Source organism: Amblyomma maculatum, chromosome 1, assembly GCF_055883805.1.
Source record: "Amblyomma maculatum isolate TAMU_Amacu chromosome 1, ASM5588380v1, whole genome shotgun sequence".
Lineage (NCBI taxonomy): Eukaryota > Metazoa > Arthropoda > Arachnida > Ixodida > Ixodidae > Amblyomma > Amblyomma maculatum.
Genome location: NC_139344.1, coordinates 368,794,789 through 368,820,307, shown reverse-complemented (window position 1 = coordinate 368,820,307; position 25,519 = coordinate 368,794,789). Strand labels below are relative to the sequence as shown.

Below are 25,519 nucleotides of genomic sequence, written 5' to 3'. Positions count from 1 at the left end.
ACGTGATGTTGGTGCGTGGTACAAGAAGTTAAAAAAAAAAAAGCCACTTGGGTGGCTCGCCTCCTAGATGTGGGGGTTCGTCTGGAATTGCGCCGTGCATATTTATTAGATAAATATGCTTCACAGAGGTGTCAGACGCGAAATCTTCTTGCATACATATATTTATGGTCTTAATGAATGCGCAGCTCTTAACGAACGACTGCTGTCGTAGGCCCACAGTCAGCTTCTTTGGGAGCCGTTCTTTACATATATATATTTGTATGGGCCGCACTACCGAAATGCATTTCTAACTCAAATTCTAGAAAACGAGTGGTTTTAAAACTAGATTGCTTCCAAAAAGATGCAGCATACCTTGTCACACACTTCTGCAAAGTGCTGACCAACGTTTCACGACCGGCCACCACTTCTGGTGCTCTGCGAAACGAGTAAAATATTGCGGTAAGCTGTGCTTACATGTGTTTCTATGGGTCGCCCTCCTAACTCGCACATCCATACGTTTCGCGGTGTTTTAAAAATACTTCGCCTCGGTAAGGATATTTCATACCTTCACTATCTGTTTTAGGACGCTCATGGTTTCTCTGCGCCAAATAACATCACATGTGGCCCATGAAATGAGAAAACTGGTTTGAAATCTTTCGGTCCCATGTAATATACTACGGGCGCTAACCCTACTGTTCATCCCCCGTCATAGAGGAACTCTATGCCCCCAGTCGACCGAGCCTGGCGACAGAAGCGCCAACGCATCGTACTTATGTCACAGATCGGCGTTGGTCTATATCGACATCCACGGCTATTTTGACGTCGAATGGACTTCTTTGGCTCTAATTAAATTTTGCACATAGAGGCATTTTTTCTCCCTCTGCTTCATTCAACGATTCCTTTATTCATAAATAACGTCCTTCTTCAACAGGGACGGTGTGACAACCTTTGCGGGCGGACACTTCCTGAGCACAGCTGGTTTCTTTCGCAACCACATCATCTATTTCTACCGCACACGCGTGTTGCAAAGAGACGCAGATGAACGCGATGCAGCGCATGCAGCAGAAAGCATGTGCCTGTCGGTGAAGGATGAACATAGCGAGGCGTAAGAGGCCATGACAGCAGGCTCCATTATGAAGGTGGCAGGTGAACCAGATTCGGTTTAAATTTTCGTTGCTCTTATTTGAAATGGCTACCCTGATTAGTCGGTTAGAACAACGTCGTGACATCTTCGACATTTATTTTTTTTTTTCGAGGGCGCTTTAAATGTGGGATGGTCTCTGAGCATTCGCTTGCGATGTTCAGCGCAACTCAGCCGCCTTTCCGCGCAGTAAAAACTCTGAGATTGCTTTTCGGGAAATATTTGTTCGCACTTCTTAGTTTAATATTTCTCTTTAACGTGTTTTAACAAACCGGAGTAACCTCGTTACCGTTTACCGTAGAAGGGAGTATCAAGGAAGGATAGAGGAGGGTGGTTGCGACGAGGTACTGAAAGCAAAATGGATGGAGAAACCAGAAAGAGTACGGACCCCAAGGCCCCTCCTGGTTCAGCCAGCAGCTCACTACCGCACACATGCTTCTTTACCCGGGCAAGAGCGAGTGGCGAGTGTACCAGAATGAAACACTACTATGTCTGTCCGTCAGGTTCTTACGCCCTGTGCTTTGAGCATGCCCCAAGGCTCGCCAGGAGAAATTTGGCTACTTTGGAAGTAGGGCGCGAAAGGTTCGCGGCGTGGCTGGCGCTGTCGTGTTTCGCGTGAACAACTTGTATCCGGATACCGGGGCCTACATCAAAACGTTGCGGAATACGTCTCGGAGATGCGGCGTATTCTCCCTATTTGGCCGCGGGTAGTCCACCGTAGTCTATCATCGAGTAGAATATTAGAGCGGGGCTCAATGTTACTGAATGCACAAAAGAAGTCTAGTCATTATGGAGCTTTGAGCTACTGCCTTGTATTGACCGTGTTCCGCTATATTGCCTTCTTCGGAGATGTGTGTAACCCGTGGGTGTTTTCTGATACGTGGCCCGATGATCAACCAAAGTTTCGAACTTCGTGACTGCCAAGTCTACGTGTTGTCATCGCTCCCTAGACTCTTGGACAGTTCTTCGCTTGACCACGTCTTTGCAAAACAGCTCGTTTGAGTTCTACACGAAGTGCTTTTCCTTTTTTTTTTTTCTTTAAGCCTGCTCCCCTATCTGCCGTCGCGTTCACGTGAAACTGTTGTCTTGCAGTTACACGGCGTAAAGCATAATCCACACTGGGAGTGTTTTCGGAGTATCTTAGATACGCGAATTACCACGCCTCCACCTTTCCGGTTCCCACAGGGCGTCCTGCATTAACGGCTCAGGTGGTGGCTTTGCATCAGGTACATTCCTTAAACCGAGGTTGTTTGGCTCTTACTTCAAACTTATTTTTCACCGTGCACTCTTCTTCCCCTTTGCGGTAGCTCAGTGCGTAAAATAGTAAAATGCGCTCAATTACGGAACGCAAGGATGGGTCTGCAAACCTGGCTCCAGCGGCCTCTTCTCGTTGGTGGTGACAAGGAAAGCGCCCCTACACTGCGCGATATATATAAACGTTAATGAACTCCTGGTGGTTGACATTTACGAATTCGTACACTGCGGTTACAGTTAAATAACTCAGGGGACCAACTACACCTAATGATTAATGATCTAGACAGAAGAAGCAAGAAGGTAGGCCTAAAAATTAATATTGAAAAGGCTATGGTAATGTTAAACATCCTCGGAAAGGTACAGCAGATTAAAATATATATAGCGAAGTGCTGGAAGTGGGAGGCGAATATGTCTACAATTAGGACAGGTAGTAACCGCAGATCCGGACCACGAAAGGGGAAAATAAGGGAATAAGATTAGAATGGCGCTCACTTTGAAATACTCACACAATATGACTATTAGATTGCCGGTATCACTCAGGAGGAAAGTGTTTAACAGTTGCATCCTACCGGTACCTACCTATGAGGCCCATGGAGACTAAGAAAGGGGTTGTACTTAAGTTGAGGATAACGCAGATGGCTATGAAACAATATTTTGTAGGTGTAACATTAAAAGAGAGGAAGCGTGCAGAGTGGATCAGGGAAATAACTCAAGTTACTGACATCACAGTCCAAATTAATAAGAACAAATGGGCATGGACAGGACATGTAGTGCGAAGAGAGGATAACCGATGGTCTCTATGAGTAACCAATTTGATCCCAAAGGAAGAAAAGCGTATAGCAGGGGACGGCAGAAAGTTAGGTGGGCGGATGAGGTTAAGACGTGCAGGGGCCAAGCGGATGCAGCTAACACAGGACCGGGTTAATTGGTGGAAAATGGGAGAGGCCTTCGCCCTGCAGTGGCTATAGTCTGGCTGATGATGATGATGACACTACGGCGCCCCGCATATCCTGGGTCGCTTTTGGACGTTAACCCTATAAATAAAACCAAACCTGTTACGCCCATTTAGTCCTTTCCTCTACCGTAGGGTACAGACAACCTCCTTTCACACAATATGGCTAGTAGCTTACCGATATCACTCAAGAGGAAAGTGTATAACAGTTTCATCCTCATTCTTTCTGTCGCCCTCTTGTAAACAAACGAAGGTAACAGCCTTGTTATTTTCGATGCAGGACTCGGCAACATGGCTTCTATATACAAATGAAAGAATGTGTTCACACTGCTCATGTTACGGCATGCAATAAAAACCAAGTGTTCATTTTGTAGGCGTAGCAGCTTTTACGGGGGAGGGGGGGGGGGGGGGGGGGGGCTGTTTTAGACAGATAAAGACGAACAATTGGCCGCAAACACTTAAGTGTGAACATATAATGGTTCCAAAAGTGCGTCCCCGTATTATCCGTGTATGAAACTATGCGTGTCGTCATCACTACGGACGCAGACGCCGCCTGGACATTTCTGCTTGACTAATTAATATAGATGTCAATAAAGCTTCCTCAGTATATATAGTGCGGAAGCAGTCCACCTCACGTCCCTCCCTCCCCCCCCCCCCCCCCCCAAAAAAAAAAAAAGAAAGACAAAGCGCGCATTGAAAAATCCTCTACTCGGGGTATTGGCTTTATTCTCTTCTTTTGCGTTCGAATTCTCCGATTCAAGTTTAATTCGTCTATACGGAAGCAGGTATGATGACGATTCTCTATTCCAGTGCGCTGCAGGGCTTGTGGCTTCATTTTTGTTTTAAATCCATGAGGATGTGCGGAGTATGTGCGGATGATCAGTGGTGCTTCTTGCAGCTCTCGTCGTATATCTGCACTTTCTTGGAACCGCAGAGCATCCGGTAGATGAAGTGGCAGGCACTGTGCGGATTGGCCACATGCGGCTCCGGCACCAGCAGACTGCACGCCGTCTCTGTACGAAGAACGATGCGACGACGAGGTTCAGAGCGAAACCGCAGTAATTATGGTAGCGTAACTGAAAACATGACTTCGTCAAATACGATTTCTTTTTCTAGGGCACCTCTCGTGACTCCTCGTCTGGCTCTCGGTATTCAAAATGCAGAATATAATTCGAGGTAGAATAAATGGAGACGAAAAGAGCCGTTTGAGATTTTTGATATTCGAAGAGGACAGAAGGTGTCTGAACATTTAAACTTTTCAGAAGCTACGTACTTAACTTCGTACATAGTTAACTCATTTTCTAAATGGGGCGCTCCACCCAGCGGTAAATAGTTTAAAGAATACCGTTGTGTATGCAGCAGACGATGTATGTGAGTTTAGTTTTTGAGAACACGGAGATACTTATCTTAGATAAGTAGCGCAAGATTTCGATAATATATCGATAAAAAAATTGCGGACATAAAACTACATTTGTTCTCCTGATAACACTCTGAGGAAGGCGAAGACCTCGGGAGTGTGTTTTAACTTACGCTGCCAAACTGAATTTGTGCTCCAGCCTGACGAAGAAACACGCGTCTAGTATAGTAAAGTAAGCTATTGATTACCAATTACTATTGCATGTAGACAAACAGTTTAACTGTTAAGTTTGACTATGTTTTATTGATTTTGTTCTGTCAAAAAAGTGAGCCATATCAAAAAGTGGCACTGTAAATATATGAAAGTTCTCATGTGGCAGCACCTACATTATACAAAAAATATTCACAAAATCTGTCATGCGCAATTTATAACGGAAACGAACTGTGTTGGCAGAAGAAAAGAGGGTGTATGGATAGAATTGCGACATGCGAAACTCACTGCTGATGTAAGGGTGTATGAGGATCTTGCAGGTGTTGCACTCCACATAGTCGACGCGCAAATCGATCTCCAACTCAGGTCCTGGGAAAGATTCACAGCAGGCGTCATATATGGGCAACGTTGAGTTTTTCCACTGCGAGTTCTAGATGGCACAAGATTGCATGTGGACCGTTATTGCAAATCGAAGAGCTCCGAAAGGTTTAAGTTGACTCGTTGCCCTCTATAGTTGCATATGTGCGCAGCTCACCGAGCTGTAAATGTCCATTTGTCCTCCAGCTAAATGTCCATTTATCCATGCCCATTTGCATCTAATGTCCGTTTATTCTCCAGCTACAACAAAACTGCAACGGGCTAACCTTGCCTAGCAGAGCAGAAAGAATATAATTAAATATATTCGAAATACTTATAAGCAGCTGCAAATGTGCTCTAGCGGAGCCGAAGAAGAGTGCAATGATAATCTTTCCTAAAATCAGCTTCTAACTTTCTGGTTGTATGTCGTTACACCTGTCTATCCGTTAGGACTAATGCGCGGCAGTAAAAATTTTGCTAACTTCAATAACTTTTTGTTTTTGCGCAATTATAGGTTAGTTCTCATTACTTAACTGATTTATTTTATACATCATCGTGATGCATTCTGACTTAGCACGACGCCGGGAACAAACTCCGCAGTTTAATAAACTGCGCTGCCCAGTGTAAAATAATAATAATAATAATAATAATAATAATAATAATAATAATAATAATAATAATAATAATAATAATAATAATAATAATAATAATAATAATAATAACCACGACCTTTTACGTACTTCCGGACTGTCGATAACATATTCCATCAATAAATCATCACACATTGTCCCGTGACAATCAACGCGCTTACCTTCTACAGGTGATACGCGGAGACTGTTCTGATGCTTGTAGCCCTCAGAGGCGAGTAGCTTGGCGTTGAGGTCCCTGGACAAGAAAGAAAAAAAAAATTATATATACCTAGAATACAATTACCACTTTGCAACCTGAGATTCAGTGATATATTTTTGGTGTGGTATAGGTGTAACAATGTTAAGTCATTATTGTAGGTCTTCCCTCTTAGAGTGCGCCTGACGTCAATACACGCTGACCAATCAGTGTGGATCGATGTTACGCCGACGCTATGAAACCAGGAAGCAGGTTCTTAACAGATGTCGCTCCAAAAAAAGGAAAAAAAGCGATCTAATAGGGTGCGATGGATGGAAATGTGTAGCACGCGCATAATATACGTCATTACAACTAATGCGCTATTTGTAGCTGGCGGCAAAGCGTCGCTGTCTAACCTCTTCACAATTAACCATCGTAAAAGCGACAGCGGTGCATACACCGAGCACTCGACAGACATGTACGTGAACACGAAAGGGAAAGCATGAGAAAATCAAGCTAGCCTGAGGAAAGAATAAAATAAACGATTAGAGCGCGTTCACCGCGTCTCAATTTTTTCTTCATTGTGAAGCGCATCGCAGCGATATCCTGAGCAATACATACATACATACATACATACATACATACATACATACATACATACATACATACATACATACACATACACACACACACACACACACATACATACATACATACATACATACATACATACATACATACATACATACATACATACATACATACATACATACATACATACATACATACATACATACATACATACATACATACATACATACATGCATACATACATACAAAGAACCCCAGGTGGTCGAAATTTCCGGAGTCCTCCACTACGGCATCTCTCATAGCCTGAGTTGCTTTGGGACGTTAAACCCCGCAAACCAAACCAAACCAACATACATACATACATACATACATACATACATACATACATACATACATGCATACATGCATACATGCATACATACATACATACATACATACATACATACATACATACATACATGCATGCATGCATGCATGCATGCATACATACATACATACATACATACATACATACATACATACATACATACATACATACATACATACATACATACATACATACACATACATACATACATACATACATACATACATACATACATACATACATACATACATACATACATACATACATACATACATACATACATACATACATACATACATACATACATACATACATACATACATACATACATACATACATACATACGTACGTACGTACGTACGTACGTACATACATACATACATACATACATACATACATACATACATACATACATGCATGCATGCATGCATGCATGCATACATACATACATACATACATACATACATACATACATACATACATACATACATACATACATACATACATACATACATACATACATGCATACATACATACATGCATGCATGCATGCATACATGCATACATACATGCATGCATGCATACATACATACATACATACATACATACATTACATACATACATGCATACATGCATACATACATGCATACATGCATACATACATACATACATACATACATACATACATACATACATACATACATACATACATACATACATACATACATACATACATACATACATACATACATACATACATACATACATACATACATACATACATGCATGCATGCATGCATGCATGCATGCATACATACATACATACATACATACATACATACATACATACATACATACATACATACATACATACATACATACATACATACATACATACATATATGCATACATGCATACATGCATACATACATGCATACATACATACATGCACACATACATGCATGCATACATGCATGCATGCATACATGCATACATACATACATGCATACATACATGCATGCATACATGCATACATACATGCATGCATACATGCATACATGCATGCATGCATGCATGCATGCATACATGCATGCATACATACATGCATGCAGGCATACATACATACATACATACATACATACATACATACATACATACATACATACATACATACATACATACATACATACATACATACATACATACATACATACATACATACATACATACATACATACATACATACATACATACATACATACATACATACATACATACATATGTGAGATGTAATTTCAGGCAACCCTACGTTCGGTCAGGGCTCTGCCATATGAGCTGCCATGCTACAGCCTTCCAGTTCCATGCTCGTGATTATTCGCCCACAACGCCAACGCCGGCGCCGTCGACGAAGTTTCTTGTAAACGGAGTTTGCTGTTATAGGGCAAGTCAGCAATGATGATTTGAAGGCCCTTACATATAAGCACATACGGGTGCCCGCGCGCCGTCATCCGTCGTTCTAATTTTAGCCACATTTTCTATCTCAATCGAAAAACCGTTACGGATCCTTCTTCCTTGTGGTAGTGCTTGTGAACTAAATCATTTCAAGAAAAGAGCAGTGAAAAAATGTACTTTTACGCTGTAAATACTAGATGCCGCTGCTAAAAAAATTACCTCTCTATTCGACTATGCATAGAAATCCACGCGTTGTGTCGAGGCTATGTTCTTCGCTTGCATCTCCTTCCTTTACTTTTCCGAACTCCACCTCTACCTAAATCATATTGGATAACCCCCACTCCTACTAAGCAGTTATATATATATATATGCTTGAATGGAAGGAACATCAGCTAAAGAGTTAATTTCGTCGCCGTAGCTTTTTAAATTCTTGAATATATACGAATATTTTAATTGTGATTTGGGGAAATATACAGGACTGAAATAAATCTTTGCATTTTGCATTTAGATAAATTATTTTTGTTCCCGAGAGTCGCCGTCCATTTATTCATCGCAGCTGCTGTACCCAGTGTACGCTTTTAAAGACATGGACGGGCTTTATTGCTGTTCAGCGGAGCGATTTGCTACAGATGCAAAAATAAGCCAGCGAAAACCTGGCACCCGCAGCAGTAGTGAATAATTAAAAAAAGAAAAAAAAAATCTTAGATATATGTTCCGCTATTCATGCTGGAAGTGTATGAAGGTTTTTGTTACCTTTGCTTATGGATATAATTAGTATAGGCGTGTGTTACAACAGGAAATGTGCGTGCAGTTTGAGCGCTTTTTACAACGGTATAAATACTCACAGTATGCCGTGGTCGCCGAACTCTACCCTGACGCGGGTGGCGTTGTTGACGTACGGGACGTCTGTGCTGTGGACGCGGAGGCATTTGGCCGTCAGGCCAAAGAACGGGTCCGAATCGTACGACCGGTAGACGACGAACCACGTTTTCTTCAGTGGGAAGCACTGCGCAGAAAAGGGAATAAACGGACTTTAACGCTATGACGCAAGCAAACACGTTTCCGAGCATCAACAGGGCAGGATTGTGGTGCTGCGCGCCGCAGCGGTGTTCGAAAGACGTTGGCCGACCATGGGATGCACCTTCGACGTTGACGATATCACGTTTATACTTTGTGCGAAATGTTGCAAACAGTCGCGACTGAGCACTGCTGCTTGCACTAGACGTCAGCAGAGACACGTTACTCTGCCTATATGTAGCTATTAAACTCTGTGAACCAAGTTTTATTAAAGGAAACATAAATGAAGTTATAAGAGTCCACGTAATCTATAGTGGCGTGGACAGAACTATTGCATATACCCAACTGGATTTCGACAAGCTGACAGCTTCAAGAGGTTGGGTTAATTTGGTCTGAAAGGAAAAGAAGGAGTCCACACGACTGAGATGGTTTCGATACCTTGTAAATGACCATCATCACCAGGCTGACTACACAGTTAAATATTTTCTTTTATCTTATTTTATAAAATGTTGGCGGGTAAACACGCTGCATACCAGTGCCTTAGATGCTTTATTTTATTTCGTTAAATGTTGATATTCTTCGGTAAACACGCTGCACACTGGTGAAAATTGCTCGCGCTGACCCCCAACCTTATTACAAAAACCGATCTCGCTGAAGCGTAGACTTTTCTTGAGATTTCAGTAAAAAACAGCTACGCAGTAATGTTGCCTTCCGTTCTCCTCCTCTTTACCTATTTAATGTTGAAGGCAGTCGCAGTTGCACTGGGCGCCACCTATACTTCGATGCTGCGTAATAATGTCGGACTTGCAGTAGTGCAGTCGAAATTACGTACGAGTTAGGGTTACGCCACTCGACCGGCGGCTATTATTCGCAAATGCGAGCAATTCGCATTCGGCTATACTAGCAAAAAAAAAAATATATATATATATATATATATATATATATATATATATAAATAAAAAAGATTGTATGGGTTCCCGGTCCCCAGATGTTACAGGAGGCAAACCACTCACGCTTCCACCCGAGCTTTCTTTTCCCGGAGTTCCCCTCGAGTCCCCAATTAGGTCGCAGCAATCATACCTCGCTAACCTCTTGCACGAAGGTTACAAGCAATTTGATGCTCTGCAGGAGGGTATTCACAAGACCCGCCAATGGTGTCGACAGAATTCCGCCCCAAACCGAATCTTTCCCTATTTTTTACTAAAAAGTTACCGCGTCACCCGTAATCGAGGGTAGATTCAAACATGAAATGGTAATGGGCATACCGCGTTGACAGCAGCGGCAGGCGGTGTTCTATCTATGAGGTATATATAACTCACAAAGTGATGGCTTTCCACAAGACGCTACCTACCTCCCATCAGGATACATTGCTCGGCTTAAGCAGCTGTGACGGTGACGGCATTGAAATGCAGTACGATGCACAAGCGTACGCGGCCCCGACGCGACGCTGGAATTGCAAGAATGTATACGAGAAACTGGAGTACTCCTTGCGCGTGTATACATCCTTCTGCTGGAAGGCGAAACGTCGTGCGTTGACGCCGCAGCATAATGACAGACTTGATTCCAAATGTCCGAACGCGCTTCGAACTACTGCCGTCTCGACCGCCCGTGTCGGTCGAATTCCCACTTGCGTGTGTGGCGCCATGGCGCCGTCCTCGGGGAAGGGCGGAAGACGGAGAACTCATCACTAAATCTCGTTCAGTATCCGGATGTTTCCGTTTCGGTCCCAGGATGAAGGAGAAGCAATGCCCAAATGACGGCAATTCGGTTTTTGGATATTGGCCTTCCGCCTATGGCTCGGCATAACATCAAGGTCGTCGAAAAAAGGAGCTAAAACACGTGGATCGTGCATTCCAGGTAGTTGCGATTCTGAGGGTTGCATGCCGACCTTTTACCACATGGTGTGGGCCTGCCAGTATAATTCAAATGTTGACAGCATAAGTCGCCCAAACAGTGAGGACAGGGAGGCAGTCTTGTCCATCTCGACCCAGCGGACCCTGATCCCGGTAGCTAAGGAAATTCAAGATTTTTGGTTTTTGAGTTTTTGAAACAGGCAGGTTTCTCCGCTGTGATTCTACGCTTCGCCAAAATTTCCTGCATGAGAAATGATCCACGGGCGCATCTGTCGTTTCGCCCTTCTAGTAGGCACGCTGACCACCTCCTACAATAGATCATATATCTGCGGACCAAGCGCCCGAAAACAAGGTTTAAGACTGATTCTTGTGCAATACGGTCGTTCCGTAGCCCATTATTGCCGAATGCGGTCGAAATCGAGCTGCGCAAGTTCCGGAAATATAAATCTTCTATAATTATTTCCGTGTAGAACTTTTGAATCGTAAATATTGCTGGTCTTGCCCATAATGACATGTGGCCCTTGTCTTCCTATAGATGCCACTCCTTCCACCTAATTTCCGGTGTATACCATCAGGCCTCCCATTTTTCACAATACCAGACGCTATTATTATAGGGGAAAAAGATAATACGGTCTACATCTGATACTGACCGATTTTTGCCGCAAACACCAACTTACTTTTCCGTCGTCCTGAAACTGTCCCAACTCAGGGTCTTTGACGTTGAATTCAGCCTCGGCGGCGAGGAACGCGCAGGCCGATATCAACAGGGGCCTCCACATGGCGATCGAACGAGTGTCGTTTTCCCTCCTGGCGGCCGATGCTCGCCTCTTAGGCGCTTTTATTTTCCCCGATCCGTCAACGAATACCGTCGTGTGTGAAAAAATGAATGCAGAGGCTAAGGAGCAAGAAAATAAAATATAAGTTAGAACAAAAAATAAAAAGAAAACGCGCAAGACTCTTCAGCGCAGCAACGCCGTCCCCCGCGCTCAGAGAATGCCAGCCGAATGGTGGAGAGGACTTCAAGGCCGTCGCTTCACTATGGTGTCATAACCGGCCCTTGATGGGGTGTCTCGATTTTGCAAAGGCGTGCTTGTCTGCATTTCGTTGTCCGTGCAAACTCACGCTCTCTTCAGTCTATGCACGCCCAGAAATATTGCAGCGTCGATTTCCATTTCCTTTCTGCTACAAATTGACGGGCCTCTAAGGCACTGCCGAAGTCATCCTTTCTTAGAATACAGAGACCCCACTGCCACTCGGTAGCGCTGGAGAAACTGTATAAAAATACTAGTGTGTGCGCAATCTTCGTACCGCCTGATGTGGTAATATGATCAGCTTCGCGCTGCTTTAGTGCCGCGCCGTGCATCTAAGCAGCCCACGAATTTTAAGCATTTAGTTTTACCACGTCATGTTTCAGGAGAGAAGAAAAAAGATCTATTATCACACGTAGAGTGAAACGACGGCCTTGCGGTCGCCTTCGCCCTCCATCAGTTTCAGCTGCATACCAATTCATACGTAGCTTCATCTGCGTAAGCGAAGAGTTGTCGTGGCTCGCATATTAGAGAGAACACATTGTTACTATGCAGTGGTCGACTAGATCTCAGTGAGCAGCATGGAATTTATCTTTTCCTCCTCTTTTCCTCCTTTTTTCCTCCAAGTGCGTAATCCGCTTTATCCGCGTTCTAGTTTGACGAAGAAGAAAAAATATTGAATTTAATTTTTGGGGAGAAATGTACTCTCTACTTAACGATTACGGTAGAGAGGAGGAAATGTTTCATTTGCCGGTGTTAATCGAGGCACATTCTCAAATACCAGCCAGCGTTCGCATAAAGCAAAAAAAAAAAAAAAAAAAAAAGAAATCTAGCATTTGTATCTCAGTTAAGTTTAGCAATTTTCTTTGCTGCGAGGTACTGTGACGTCGTAAATCTGCAACATCTTGCGACGCACCTGTTAATGCTAATGAACACGCGACAGAATATATACTTCAGTCTGGGTAATAATAAGGCATGAAAAGCTTCAGATTTATTTGAAAATAGGAAGCTTATGTAGAAATAAGCAGCCCACTTGAAACGTTTCCCAGAGCGTCCCTATTACTACATAATTTAGGAAAATTTGTATACGTTAGCTGCAGCGAGCACTTCCTGGCCTCTAGTAGCGCTATGCTGTATCGTTCAGATACACCGTAAAAGATGGGCGTGCCCTAATTATGCACGCAGGGTCTCGTACCTGCACGTAGAAAGTGCCGGTTTTTCCAAGCCTCCCAGCTCGAAACACATCATTGCAAAAATCTGATAAAATTGGGGCATTGAGGAGTGCAGGGGCTTAAATTTGCCTTGCCGGTAGTCTTGTACCTGACTGCTGCTCGGACGTAGTGTTCCAGGGCTCAGCACGTGGAGACTGCGTCGCTGTTACTGTCGTATAGTCGCCGCAATTTCCTTGGTCGTTATCCGACTCGCCCACACGAAGGTATTAATTCGTAACACAGGTCAGCGTCTTCGACCAGCGCAACACTTTTGCTGGAGTTTGCTGCTTTTTCTTGGATTGTATGCGACTACAGTTGGTCTCGTATATTCCAAGACTTTCCACCAATCGTAGCCTGATAACGTGATGCCCATAATGACTGAATTAAACAAGACCTGTTTTTCTAAAAAAAAAAAAAAAAGAAAGAAAATGCAGGTGCTTTTGCTTCGTTATTGAAAGTGTCGCTATCTCCTTGACCTCGAGTTACCTGGTTGCTGGAAACGCTGGAACTAAGGAACTGGAAGTTGTGATGTAGAGTAGTCAGCCCAATCACAATTCTTGTCAACTTCTCTGCCTTTATACTTTGCTTTGCCTTCTTTTTTCTATTGTTCTCTCTTAAACAGACGAAGGAAAGAGACAACATTGTTTATTTTCCATACACGACTCGACAGCAGGAATCGGTTGAGAAAATCTTTATTTTGAGGCAAGAGGTGCAAAAATGTCCCTTTGCATTACAGAGAGGGATATGCGGGAATTTTCAATTCATCGCGCATCGTAGATTGCGATGGAAAAAAATCAAGTTTTCCGGCTTTGGCAAGTAGAGCGCGTCCGAAATAACAATTGGCCATGAAAGCAAAACGTCCGAAATAACAAAACAAAACGTCCGAAATAACAACTGGCCATGAAAGCAAAACGTCCGAAATAACAAAACAAAACGTCCGAAATAACAATTGGACATGAAAACAGAAAAATTATGTAACGGTTCTAAATTGTTCCCGCGTGCTCTGTCGTGTTATCCAAATGTGAAACTGCAAATTCGCTTAACCGCCGCTATAGACACGAAATCCCTTTGAATATTTTTGCTTGAATAAATTTACTTTATTGTCATTAAATCATTCTGTCTCTCTATCCCTCTCAGAATATCCGTCTCTAGCACCTCACCTCCTCCAAAAATAATGACAAAGCACGTCGTGAAAAAAATTTTTCACTTTGCAACACTCGAATTCGTCGATACATGCGTCTTTCGCAAACACGAAGACATGTTCTGAACGACTCTGCATCTTAGTGGGCAGCAATATTTCTATCGTGTTTTCTTTTTCTAATTAATATGTATGTCATTAAAGTCTTATATATATATATATATATATATATATATATATATATATATATATATATATATATATATATATATATATATATCTAGAGTATGGAGGCTTCACTTCACCTCTAAAAATGAGAACAAAATGTCGTGAAAAACTTTTTGCTGAAAGTATAGGTTCCCCCCCCCCCCCCCCCCTTGAATTCTTCGAATCACGCTTCGTTCGTACACACGAAAACGTGTGCTTAGCGATAGTGCAACTTCGTAAGAGGCAGTTTTTCTATCGCGTTTTCTTCCTTCGTGAATATATGTGAAGTATGAGCAGGGGATCAGTGGTGCTTCCTGCAGCTCTCGTCGTATATCTGCACTTTCTTGGAACCGCACAGCATCCGGTAGATGAAGTGGCAGGCGCTGTGCGGATTCGCCACGTGTTGCTCGGGGACCATCAGACTGCACGCCGTCTCTGTACGAAAAACGATGCGACGATGAAGACAAAATCGTGATGATTATGGTACTTATTCAGTGCACACGATTTTAGTCGAGGTGGTGCAACTTAGCCAGAAAAGAGCCTTTCTAACCTTAGGACATGAAGAAAATGTCTAAGGTTCTTCAATATTCGAATCTAAGGGAGCCCCGTAGGACTCCCCTTAATGGACCGGTTGCTGATGTTTTGTCCAAAGAAACAGCAACCGTTATTGAACGAATTGATAATAACAAAATTTCGTTGCACAGGAATCGATTATTTCCCTCGCTGCATGCCCCCCCCACCCCCCCACGCCACACACACGCACGCACACACACACACACACACACACACACACACACACACACACACACACACACACACACACACACACACACACACACACACACACACACACACACACACACACACACACACACACACACACACACACACACACACACACACACACACACACACACACACACACACACACACACACACACACACACACACACACACACACACACACACACACACACACACACACACACACACATATATATATATATATATATATATATATATATATATATATATATATATATATATATATATATATATATATATCAGTTCAGTTCAGTTCAGTCGTTCAGTCGTGTCCGACTCTTCGTGACCCTATTGACCATGTCACGCCACGCTTTCCGGTCTCTCACTATCTTCCTAACATCACATAACTTCATCTGCAGTGCCTCGAGGATGCCATCTAACCATCGCGTTCGCTGCCTACCCCTTCTCCGGCAACCCTCAACCTTTCCCAACATCAAATCTTTCTCCAGCGACTCCTCTCTTCTCATCAGATGACCAAAGTAGCTGAGCTTTAACTTTAGAATTTGACCCTCCAATGAGCAGTCAGGGTTTATGGTCGACAATATTGACTGATTTGATCTTCTGGCAGTCCAAGGAACTCTCAAGAGTCTTCGCCAGCACCACAATTCAAACGCGTCAATTCTTCGGCGGTCAGCCTTTTTCACAGTCCAACTCTCGCATCCATACATCACAACTGGAAAGACCATAGCACGAGTTATACGGATCTTGGTTGGCAGACTAATGTCTCTGCTCTTTACTAGGCGGTCAAGGCTAACCATTGCTCTCTTTCCCAGAAGCAGGCGTCTCCTAATTTCATGGCTGCAGTCTCCTTCCGAGGTAATCTTGGAGCCCAAGAAGAGAAAATCTGTCACTGCTTCCACTTCTTGTCCCTTGATGCTCCAGGACTTGATAGGGCAAGACGCCATGATCTTTGTCTTTTTAATGTTTAGTTTAAGCCCAAACTTCTCACTCTCTTCTTGTACGCGCATCAGAAGTCTCTTGAGTTCCGCTTCACTTTCTGCAATTAAAGTGGTATCATCCGCATATCTAAGGTTGTTGATACGTTTTCCAGCAATCTTCACTCCAGCTGAAGACTCGTCCAGACCGGCCTTCCTCATGATGCACTCTGCATATAGGTTAAATAGGCAGGGCGACAGTATGCAGCCTTGCCTCACTCCTTTCTCAATCGGAAACCAATCAGTAAGACCATGCCCAGTTCTGACTGTGGCCTCTTGCCCTTCATACAGGTTCCTGAGGAGACAGATGAGGTGAATTGGAACTCCCATCTCTTGGAGAGCTTGCCACAATCTGCTGTGATCTACGCAGTCAAACGCTTTCGCATAATCAATAAAGCAGAAGTAGATGGGTTTCTGGAACTCTCTTGCTTTTTCCATGATCCAGCGAAGGTTGGCAACTTGGTCTCTAGTTCCTCTGCCCTTGCGAAACCCAGCTTGCACGTCCGGAAGCTCCCGATCCACATACTGCTGCAGCCTACCTTGGAGGATTTTCAACATCACCTTGCTAGCATGCGAAATAAGCGCGATCGTGCGGTAGTTGGAACAATCCTTGGCACTGCCTTTCTTTGGAATGGGGATGTAAACTGACCTCCTCCAATCCTGTGGCCACTGCAGGGTTGTCCAAATCTTCTGACATAATGTATGCAGAATGTTAACAGCGTCATGGTTGAGGTTTTGAAGCAACTCAGCTGGAATGCTATCAATTCCGCTAGCTTTGTTCTTAGCAAGGCTGGCTAAGGCCCATTCAACTTCACTCTTCAGGATGCCCGGCTCAAGATCAGTTATCACAACCGTCTTATGTTGGGTTTGCACATTCGAGTCCTTCTTGTACAGTTCTTCTGTGTATTCCTGCCACCTCTTCTTTATCTCTGCGGCTTCAGTGAGGTCCTTGCCTCGTTTGTCCTTTATCACGCCCATCTTAGCACAGAAGTTTCCTTTGATATCTTTGATTGTCTTATACAGAGCTCTTGTGTTCCTTAATTGGCTGTTGTCCTCAACTGCTTGGCACTGTATGTTCAAGAAGGCATTCTTATCTCTCCTTGCTATTTTCTGAAAATCCGCATTGAGAACCTTGTATCTTTCTTTTTCCCCCATAACTTTTGCCATCCTCCTTTCCTCAGCTATTTGCAAAGCCTCTTCAGATAACCAGTTTGCTTTCTTGCATTTCTTTTGCTTTGGAACTACCTTTGTAGCAACTTCTTGTATTATATCACGAACATCAGACCACATCTCTTCGGGCTCTTTGTCTTCTAGATCTAATTCTTGAAATCGATTCCTCACTTCCACAGCATATTCTAATGGAACTTGATCCAGATTATACCTGAAAGGCCTTCTAGTTTCCTGCGTTTTCCTCAATCGAAGCTTAATCTTGGCAACAAGAAGCTGATGATCGGTGCCACAATCGGCCCCAGGCCTTGTTTTTACTGCTTGTATAGCGCTTCTCCATCTCTGCCGGCAAATAATATAATCGATCTGATTCCTGTACAGACCGTCCGGTGAAGTCCATGTGTACAGGCGCCTCTTGTGCTGTTGAAAATGAGTATTCGCTATGGTCAGGTTGTTTTCTTGACAAAACTCTACTAGCCTCTGCCCAGCTTCATTTGGCTCACCAAGACCGAACTTGCCTGTAATTCCGGATATTTCTTCACTCCCTACCTTGGCATTCCAATCTCCTATGAGAAAAACGACGTCTGATGATGGGGTGCGGTCTAAAAGGCATTGTAGGTCCGCATAAAATCTCTCAACGTCAGCTTCTTCAGCAGTAGTGGTCGGTGCATAGACTTGGATAACTGTTATGTTGAAAGGGTGACCTTGGATCCGAAGTGAAATCATTCGGTCGTTTTTGGGGTTGTACCCTAGCACTGCTTTGCCCATTCTTCTGTTTACTATGAGAGCGACCCCATTCCTTCTCTTGGATTCGTGCCCACAATAAAAGACATAATGGTCGCCGGAGTTAAATTCTCCCATTCCGGTCCACTTGAGCTCGCTGATACCCAAGATATCAATGTTCAATCTGTCCATTTCTCGCTTGACGATATCCAGTTTACCTTGCGTCATAGATCTTACATTCCATGTTGCTATGTGATACATCTCCTTGCAACATCGGACTTTCCGGTCGCTTCCCGACACATCCACAACTGAGCGTCCTTTTGGCTTTAGCCCAGCCGCTTCATTCGTCCTGGAGCTACTAGGAATCGCCCTTTGTTCATCCCCAGTAACATGTGGGACGCCTTCCAACCTGGGGGGCTCATCTTCCGGCGCCATATCATTAATGGTATTGTGACTGGCCATAGGGTTTTCTTGGCAGGAAATACTGGAGTGGGTTGCCATTACCTTCTCCAGTGAATCACATTTTGTCAGAACTCTCTGCCGTGACCTGTCTATCTTGGGTGGCCCTACACAGCAGAGCTCACGACTTCATCGAGTTTCGCAAGCCCCTCCGCCACGACAAGGCAGTGATCCATGAAGGGGATATATATATATATACATATATATATATATATATATATATATATATATATATATATATATATATATATATATATATATATATATATATATATATATATATATATATATATATATATGTATATATATATATATATATATATATATATATATATATATATATATATATATATATATATATGTATGTTATTAACCAGTTTGAAAACCCGTCCTCCTCCTATTTCTTCATACATAGTTTTATAAATGGTTCTGCAACAACCTGGTACGCGCATTGTAACTGAAACGAATGCTGTTGACTAAAAAGAAGGCAGCGTGTGGGTGGAAGCATGGTCTACGACACTCACTGCTAATGTAGGGGTGCATGATGATCTTGCAGGTGCTGCAGTCCACGTAGGCGACGTGCAGATCGATCTCCCCCTCCGTTCCTTGGGAAAGAGAGAGAGGAACACATTATTTAAGAGCGCAAATTAAGCACTCAACATATCCTTCGCCTGATTAACCAAGGCAAGCTGGTCTTCCATCTGTGCGGACGACACCCAGGCACTCCAGGAGTGGGGTGAAGGGAAGTGGTTGTAGTGATTGGTCTGGGTGGCTAGGCATTAGTAGACGCAGTGTTCTGGATTGGTATACAGCGCAGGACAGTTGGAACAGGAATGGTATGAACGAAGACGGAAATGAAATTGTCGGGAAGGTGTAACAAAAGTGCTCGTTTGAATCCTACGAAGTATATGTGCTTGAGCAACGTTGTGATGTCGATGGGGTTGGGGTACGTGCCTATATGACGTTTTTAGTTGGTAGTAATGTTTCTTAATTGTGAGTTTATAGGTCAACGCATCGTCCCACGTCGGGGGACTTGACTACGGGATCACAGGCGCCCTGATGTGAATATCGCAGGCTAGCTTATGAGCCAGCTCAATTCCTGTGATTCCTGCATGGCTAGGGACCCACCATATATAATTACTGACGAACGATGGAGCCAAGGATTGTAAGGCGTGGTGTAATTCTGTTTCTTGGTCAAAAGGAATTAACCGACGCTGCAGCAATCGAATAGCCGCCATTGAGTCAGTGTAAATGGTGTACGAAGAAGTACGAAGTTCAGAGAAGGATATGATGGCATGAATGATAGGCACAATCTCTAGAGTAGCGATGTGGGGAGGATTGCTGTATGGGCTGTATGTATGAAAGGAAGGGTCCGCCTGCAAAGGGGTGAAGATAACATATGCCGCAGAACCTGTGTCCGATATGGTGGCGTCTGTGTATGCTACTGTCTGTGTTGATAAGGGAGGACTGTGATGGACTGCTTGAGCGTCTCTACGACCATTATTCATGCCAGGGGCCATATGACGGGGTAGAGGGGCGAAGCGCATGTTGGTGAGAATGGGTGCCGACGATTCTTCGATAGGCAGGTTGATAGGAGACAGATTTGCTTTCTCTAGGAGCCGGTGACCCTGTAAAGTGCCAGACAGAACGAGTAATGTGGGCAGGGGAAGAAAGCGGCCCGTGTCGTAGAACTCTTGTTTGAAGTGTGTACAGGGAGGTTAGGATATGCTTTATAGAGGCTATTGAGCGCTGATGAAGGTCTTATAATTTGCTGCTGTGTGAGTTCAAAATACGGAAAAGCGCATAAAATTTGGCTTAGTGCTAGGGCGTGTACTAAGTGACTGGCTTGTTTTTCTTGCATTCCGGCTTGGCGTTTAACAACACACCTGAAAAAGTGAGCAATGAAGCGGCACGTTCTAATTGACAAACTGACACTAAATTGATTGAACATTTCATGGATAATAATGCCTACAGATAGAGTAAGCTTGTACGCAATCAGGGATCCCAAAATAAAGATGCCTATAACCAGAATAAATTATGGTCGCCATGACACTGTCCTTCCAGGCTAAAAAAAATGCTCAGTAGAAGAGATACCCCCATAAATTACTATCATCCCTTTTCTGCACTTCAGATTGTAAGAGAGTTCTTTTGTGTAGTGATATTGCATACTCTCAGTAATATTACTCCGCCCGCGCATGCTTTTGATGATTTGTTGATCAATGTTTCTTTGTTTGCTTACCAGTGAGTTATTGTCCGGTGTAATAATGTAATTCATTGTGTATTTGTTTACATGACTTATGGTTTACAATATAGAAAAAAACTCACCTGACTGATATAGGGTTTTGTACTGTGTATATTTCTTTTACTTTCATTATTTTTGTATGCCTGGAATACTCATCGTAAAATTCTGCCTATTAGGTGTCTTCATTATAATCATATTGTACCTACATATATTTCTTTTGTACACACAGCGCACAAATGTCACTTTTGTTTTGTTTCCTTCCTTTTATGTCCTGATCAAGGCTACTGTTGTGTGCCAGCCTGCCGCAATATTGAATTTTCGATGCTTACTGATCATGTAGCAGGGGGCTGAAGCCACGTCAGGCGACCGCGCCTTTAGCCTCAACCTCCTTTTAGGCAAATGTCTAAAAAAGAAAGAAAGAAAGAAAGAAAGAAAGAAAGAAAGAAAGAAAGAAAGAAAGAAAGAAAGAAAGAAAGAAAGAAAGAAAGAAAGAAAGAAAGAAAGAAAGAAAGAAAGAAAGAAAGAAAGAAAGAAAGAAAGAATTCTGGAACGAAGAAACCTGCGGGATAGGATGGTTGGCTAAATGAAGATATATGACTGACGGATCTGATAGCGGGTATGCGATAAGAGGAAGAACTCGGACTTTTCTGGTGCTGGCTGGAGCCAAGCAGAAGTGGGCAGAAACTGGGATATAATATCGACGCCTCGTTAACGGGTTGCCTTGACCTCCCCTGGGGAGCCTTGTGTGCACCAAAGCGTGAGGACGGACAAGATTGACAACTTGTGTTATACATATAAGGCAGCGTCGCGTTATTCCGCTGCGAGCACTAGTGGATCGAAAGTCCACAAGACTTCATCGCTAAAACAAAAACCAAGAACCCAGGTCAGTTGAAGGTGATTCTTAGTCTTTAGTTTCACGTGTTCGCAGCCCGCAGTGGTTTAAATTGAATTAGTTCAATTTCAAACAATTTCAAGGTTTGTTCTTCTCGCATTTAAAGTTTCTTCACGGAGCTGAAACAATCTATCTATGAATGTGTACGGAATAACCGTAAGCTATTATATGAGTACTATAATGTCACTGAAAATGTCCCTCTAACCTTTCTTGTAGTCTCTAACTTACAGCGTCTGTACGGCAGAAAGACGCAGCGTCTGCATTGGCATTAATGCGTGGTCGCAAAATATTGCTAAGTGCAATAGTTTATCGCGCGCTTTTCAATGATCTCATTCTATGTTTGGAGTAGTGCATTCTGGTCTAGATACGACACTGGGAACGATCATAAAAATTAAAAAAAAAGAACATATCTGCGCAGTTTTTATGGCACTCGTTCAAATATGCACAAAAAATCACTGCGATCTTTTGCACACTTCCGGTCTCCCAGTAACATTATACATCAATATATCATCTCGTGTAGTTTGCCTCAATGCGACAACAGCAGGTCATTTTCTGACAACTCGTGCGCTTACCATCTGCAGCCGATGTGCGGAAACTGTTTAGATGCTTGTAACCTTCAGAGGCGAAAACCTTGAAGTTGATGTCACTGGGAAAGAAAAAAAAAAAAGAAAGTAGCCGGCTACAACTTTGTAACGCAGTATTTAGTCACGTATGTTTTCAGGGAAGTTTTAATAATCATCCTTCGTTACTATACGTCTTCTCTCGTACATTGTGAGTGACGTCACTACATGCTGATAAATGAACCATTGATGATACGATGGCACCGTAGAACCAAGAAGCTTGTCACTAGCAAATACCGCTGTAAAAAGATACTAGGAGGGAGCAAAAGACAGAAATGTGATTGGAGCACAAGTATTGAATACATCATTACATCGCGCGCGCTATTTGCAGCTGCCGGCCAAAAACCACTCTCTAACCTCTTCACGGCAACTGTTTTGTAAGGGCGACAGCGATGTGTGCGTCTAGTGATCAACATGCTTAAGTAAAGAGGAGATGAAGGCGTAATAGAGTCATACTAATTACAGAAAAGAACGAGCACCCGTTAGCCGCGTCTCAATGTTTTCTTTGCAACGCTTTTTCCAGCTGCAGTAACTCAATGGTTACCAACTTACGGCACTCGACTGCTGAGTAGACGGATGACGGCCTTGTGGCAGGGCGCTCGTGGACTCTGCGATGTCAGTGAGCATTGAAGAACCCGAAGTGATCCAAATTTCCGGGTCTCTCCACTATGGCCTTTCACAATACCTGATTCGCTGTGGGAAATTAATCTCTACAAACCAGGCAAAGTATGCGATATTTTCCGGAAATACTGTTTCCTAATACTGTTTCCTAAATAAGGCCCGCCAGGACGGAGTAAATGGTGTGCAGCCTCGCTAACTAAACCTGACCCCCCCCCCCCCCCTCCCCCCATGGTTTAGTTCATCATATTATCTCTCCCAACCTACGGATCGCTCTTTCTTCTGGCAATATTTGTGAATTAAATTAATACATTAAGGAAAAGACAGCGAAAAAATGAGAAATTCAGGAAATAAACACTAGATGCATCTGTTAAAAAATGCGTCTCTCCGCTTGCAAGTGAAAAACCCGCGCATTTGATCTATTCGCCTGTATCTCCTTTATTTCTTCGCCGCGTAGTGCACAGCGCCTGCTTTTGAAGACAATACCGGGCTTTCTGGCTGCCCAACTGAATTCGTTACTAATTACACAAACTTAGCTCGGGGGAGCGTATATATCAAAGTTTCACAAGTTAATATCTTCAAATTATATTATATTCATTATATTATATTATATTCATTGTTCTGTATCCTAATTAACCCCCTCCCCTCTGTAATGCCTTTGGCCCTGAGGGTACAATAAATAAATAAATAAATAAATAAATAAATAAATAAATAAATAAATAAATAAATAAATAAATAAATAAATAAATAAATAAATAAATAAATAGAAAAGGGCTTACATATATGGATCACTATTCAGGTTCAAAGTGGCGTGGAGGTTCCTACTACTTTTGTTGACAAGTATAAAGACGTGTTACAGCAAGAAATATTTGTGTAATACGAGCGCTTTTCGTAATGGTATAAATACTCACAATATGCCGTGGTCGCCGAACTCAGTCCTGAGACGGGTTGAGTTGTTGACGAACGGGACCTCTGTGCTGTGGACTCGAAGGCATTTGGCCGTCAGACCAAAGTACGGGTCCGATTCGTACGACCGGTAGAGGACGAACCACGTTTGCTTCAGCGGGTAACACTGCGTAAAACACGGGATGCGCCGCATGACCTCAATGCCGTGCCGCAAGTGCTGCTCGCGTTGACACCGTGGTACTTCGCGTGACGCGTGGCTATTACATGCTGCTGAGCACTGTTTTGTTTACTGGATGTCAATGTGTACACCTTATAACTCTATATAGTTCCTAGATGCTACAGTGAATAGTGAATATCACAAGCTTCTTCGGAATAAATCTATAAAAGAAGACGTAATATATGGAAAGAGCATACAGGAAAATCTTTGCGGCTGCAGTCCCGCTTAAACGCCATATGTTAAACACGCTACCGACCTCAAGGAAGATGTGAACAGAAAGCCTAAAATGTAACGAAATAGCTTATACGTCTTTTGTGGTGCAAGCCCCCTCCTTAAGATCGCTGTCAATGCTACTCCTTACAAGGCATTTCTATCCCTTCCGAGGCCATGAAGGCACATTCGTACAGCCTGGTTGAAGCGGGTCTGGATATCTATGTCAGGTGGGCGAGGACGACCGGTAAATGGTTAAGTGGTAGCTTAGAACCAAGTCTTAATAGCAGTGCAGGAGATATTAAAGGCACAAGATAAGGGCTTGGTACAGAATACACCAGAAACTGCATGTATGCGAAAGAGAGGCCACAGAAGGAGCTGCAGGCGGGATCCATTGATGTTATCTCATCGTACCTTTAAAGTGCTTAAAGGCGGAGATTAGCTGGTGAGACCGATGACGACAAGGTAGATGCCAGATTTTCTACAGTATGAGGACCTATATACAGTCTCGTCTTGCCTGTACTCACCTATGGGGCTGAAACGTGGAGGCTAACCAAGAGAGGGACAACCCAGAGGGCTATGGAACGAAAAATGGTAGGGGTAACATTAAGAGATAGAAAGCGTGCAGAGTGGGTGAGAGAAATAACTCAAGTTACCGACATTCTAGTAGAAATTAAGAAGAAGAAATGGACATGGGCAAGACTTGTAGTGCGAAGAGAGGATAACCGATGGTCGCTGAGGGTAACAAACTGGATTCCAAGGGAAG

At 43.2% G+C, this 25,519-nt stretch overlaps 2 protein-coding genes across 2 annotated transcripts; both read right to left on the bottom strand.

Moving 5' to 3' along the window:
* Positions 1–4,040: 4,040 nt before the first annotated feature.
* On the bottom strand, positions 4,041–12,150 carry LOC146208098 (uncharacterized). Its single transcript, XM_084587221.1, has 5 exons — positions 12,033–12,150; positions 9,331–9,491; positions 6,062–6,135; positions 5,182–5,262; positions 4,041–4,339 (listed from the first exon to the last, which is right to left on the bottom strand). Exons 1-5 carry the CDS (start codon positions 12,132–12,134, stop codon positions 4,206–4,208), a joined length of 552 nt encoding a protein of 183 aa, XP_084443347.1. The 5' UTR covers positions 12,135–12,150; the 3' UTR covers positions 4,041–4,205.
* A 3,090-nt stretch (positions 12,151–15,240) lies between these two features.
* LOC146208097 (uncharacterized) lies at positions 15,241–24,519 on the bottom strand. Its single transcript, XM_084578101.1, has 4 exons — positions 24,332–24,519; positions 22,755–22,828; positions 19,573–19,653; positions 15,241–15,374 (listed from the first exon to the last, which is right to left on the bottom strand). Exons 1-4 carry the CDS (start codon positions 24,517–24,519, stop codon positions 15,241–15,243), a joined length of 477 nt encoding a protein of 158 aa, XP_084434227.1.
* Positions 24,520–25,519: the final 1,000 nt, after the last annotated feature.

Coding starts and splice junctions, on each gene's coding strand:
- LOC146208098 (XM_084587221.1), bottom strand. CDS start 12,134: ATGTGGAGGCCCCTGTTGATATCGGCCTGCGCGTTCCTCGCCGCCGAG. Junction 6,136..9,330: donor TTCGGCGACCACGGCATACT/GTGAGTATTTAT, acceptor TTTCTTGTCCAG/GGACCTCAACGCCAAGCTAC. Junction 5,263..6,061: donor CCGCGTATCACCTGTAGAAG/GTAAGCGCGTTG, acceptor AATCTTTCCCAG/GACCTGAGTTGGAGATCGAT.
- LOC146208097 (XM_084578101.1), bottom strand. CDS start 24,519: ATGCGGCGCATCCCGTGTTTTACGCAGTGTTACCCGCTGAAGCAAACG. Junction 22,829..24,331: donor TTCGGCGACCACGGCATATT/GTGAGTATTTAT, acceptor TTTCTTTCCCAG/TGACATCAACTTCAAGGTTT. Junction 15,375..19,572: donor CATGCACCCCTACATTAGCA/GTGAGTGTCGTA, acceptor TTTTTCGTACAG/AGACGGCGTGCAGTCTGATG.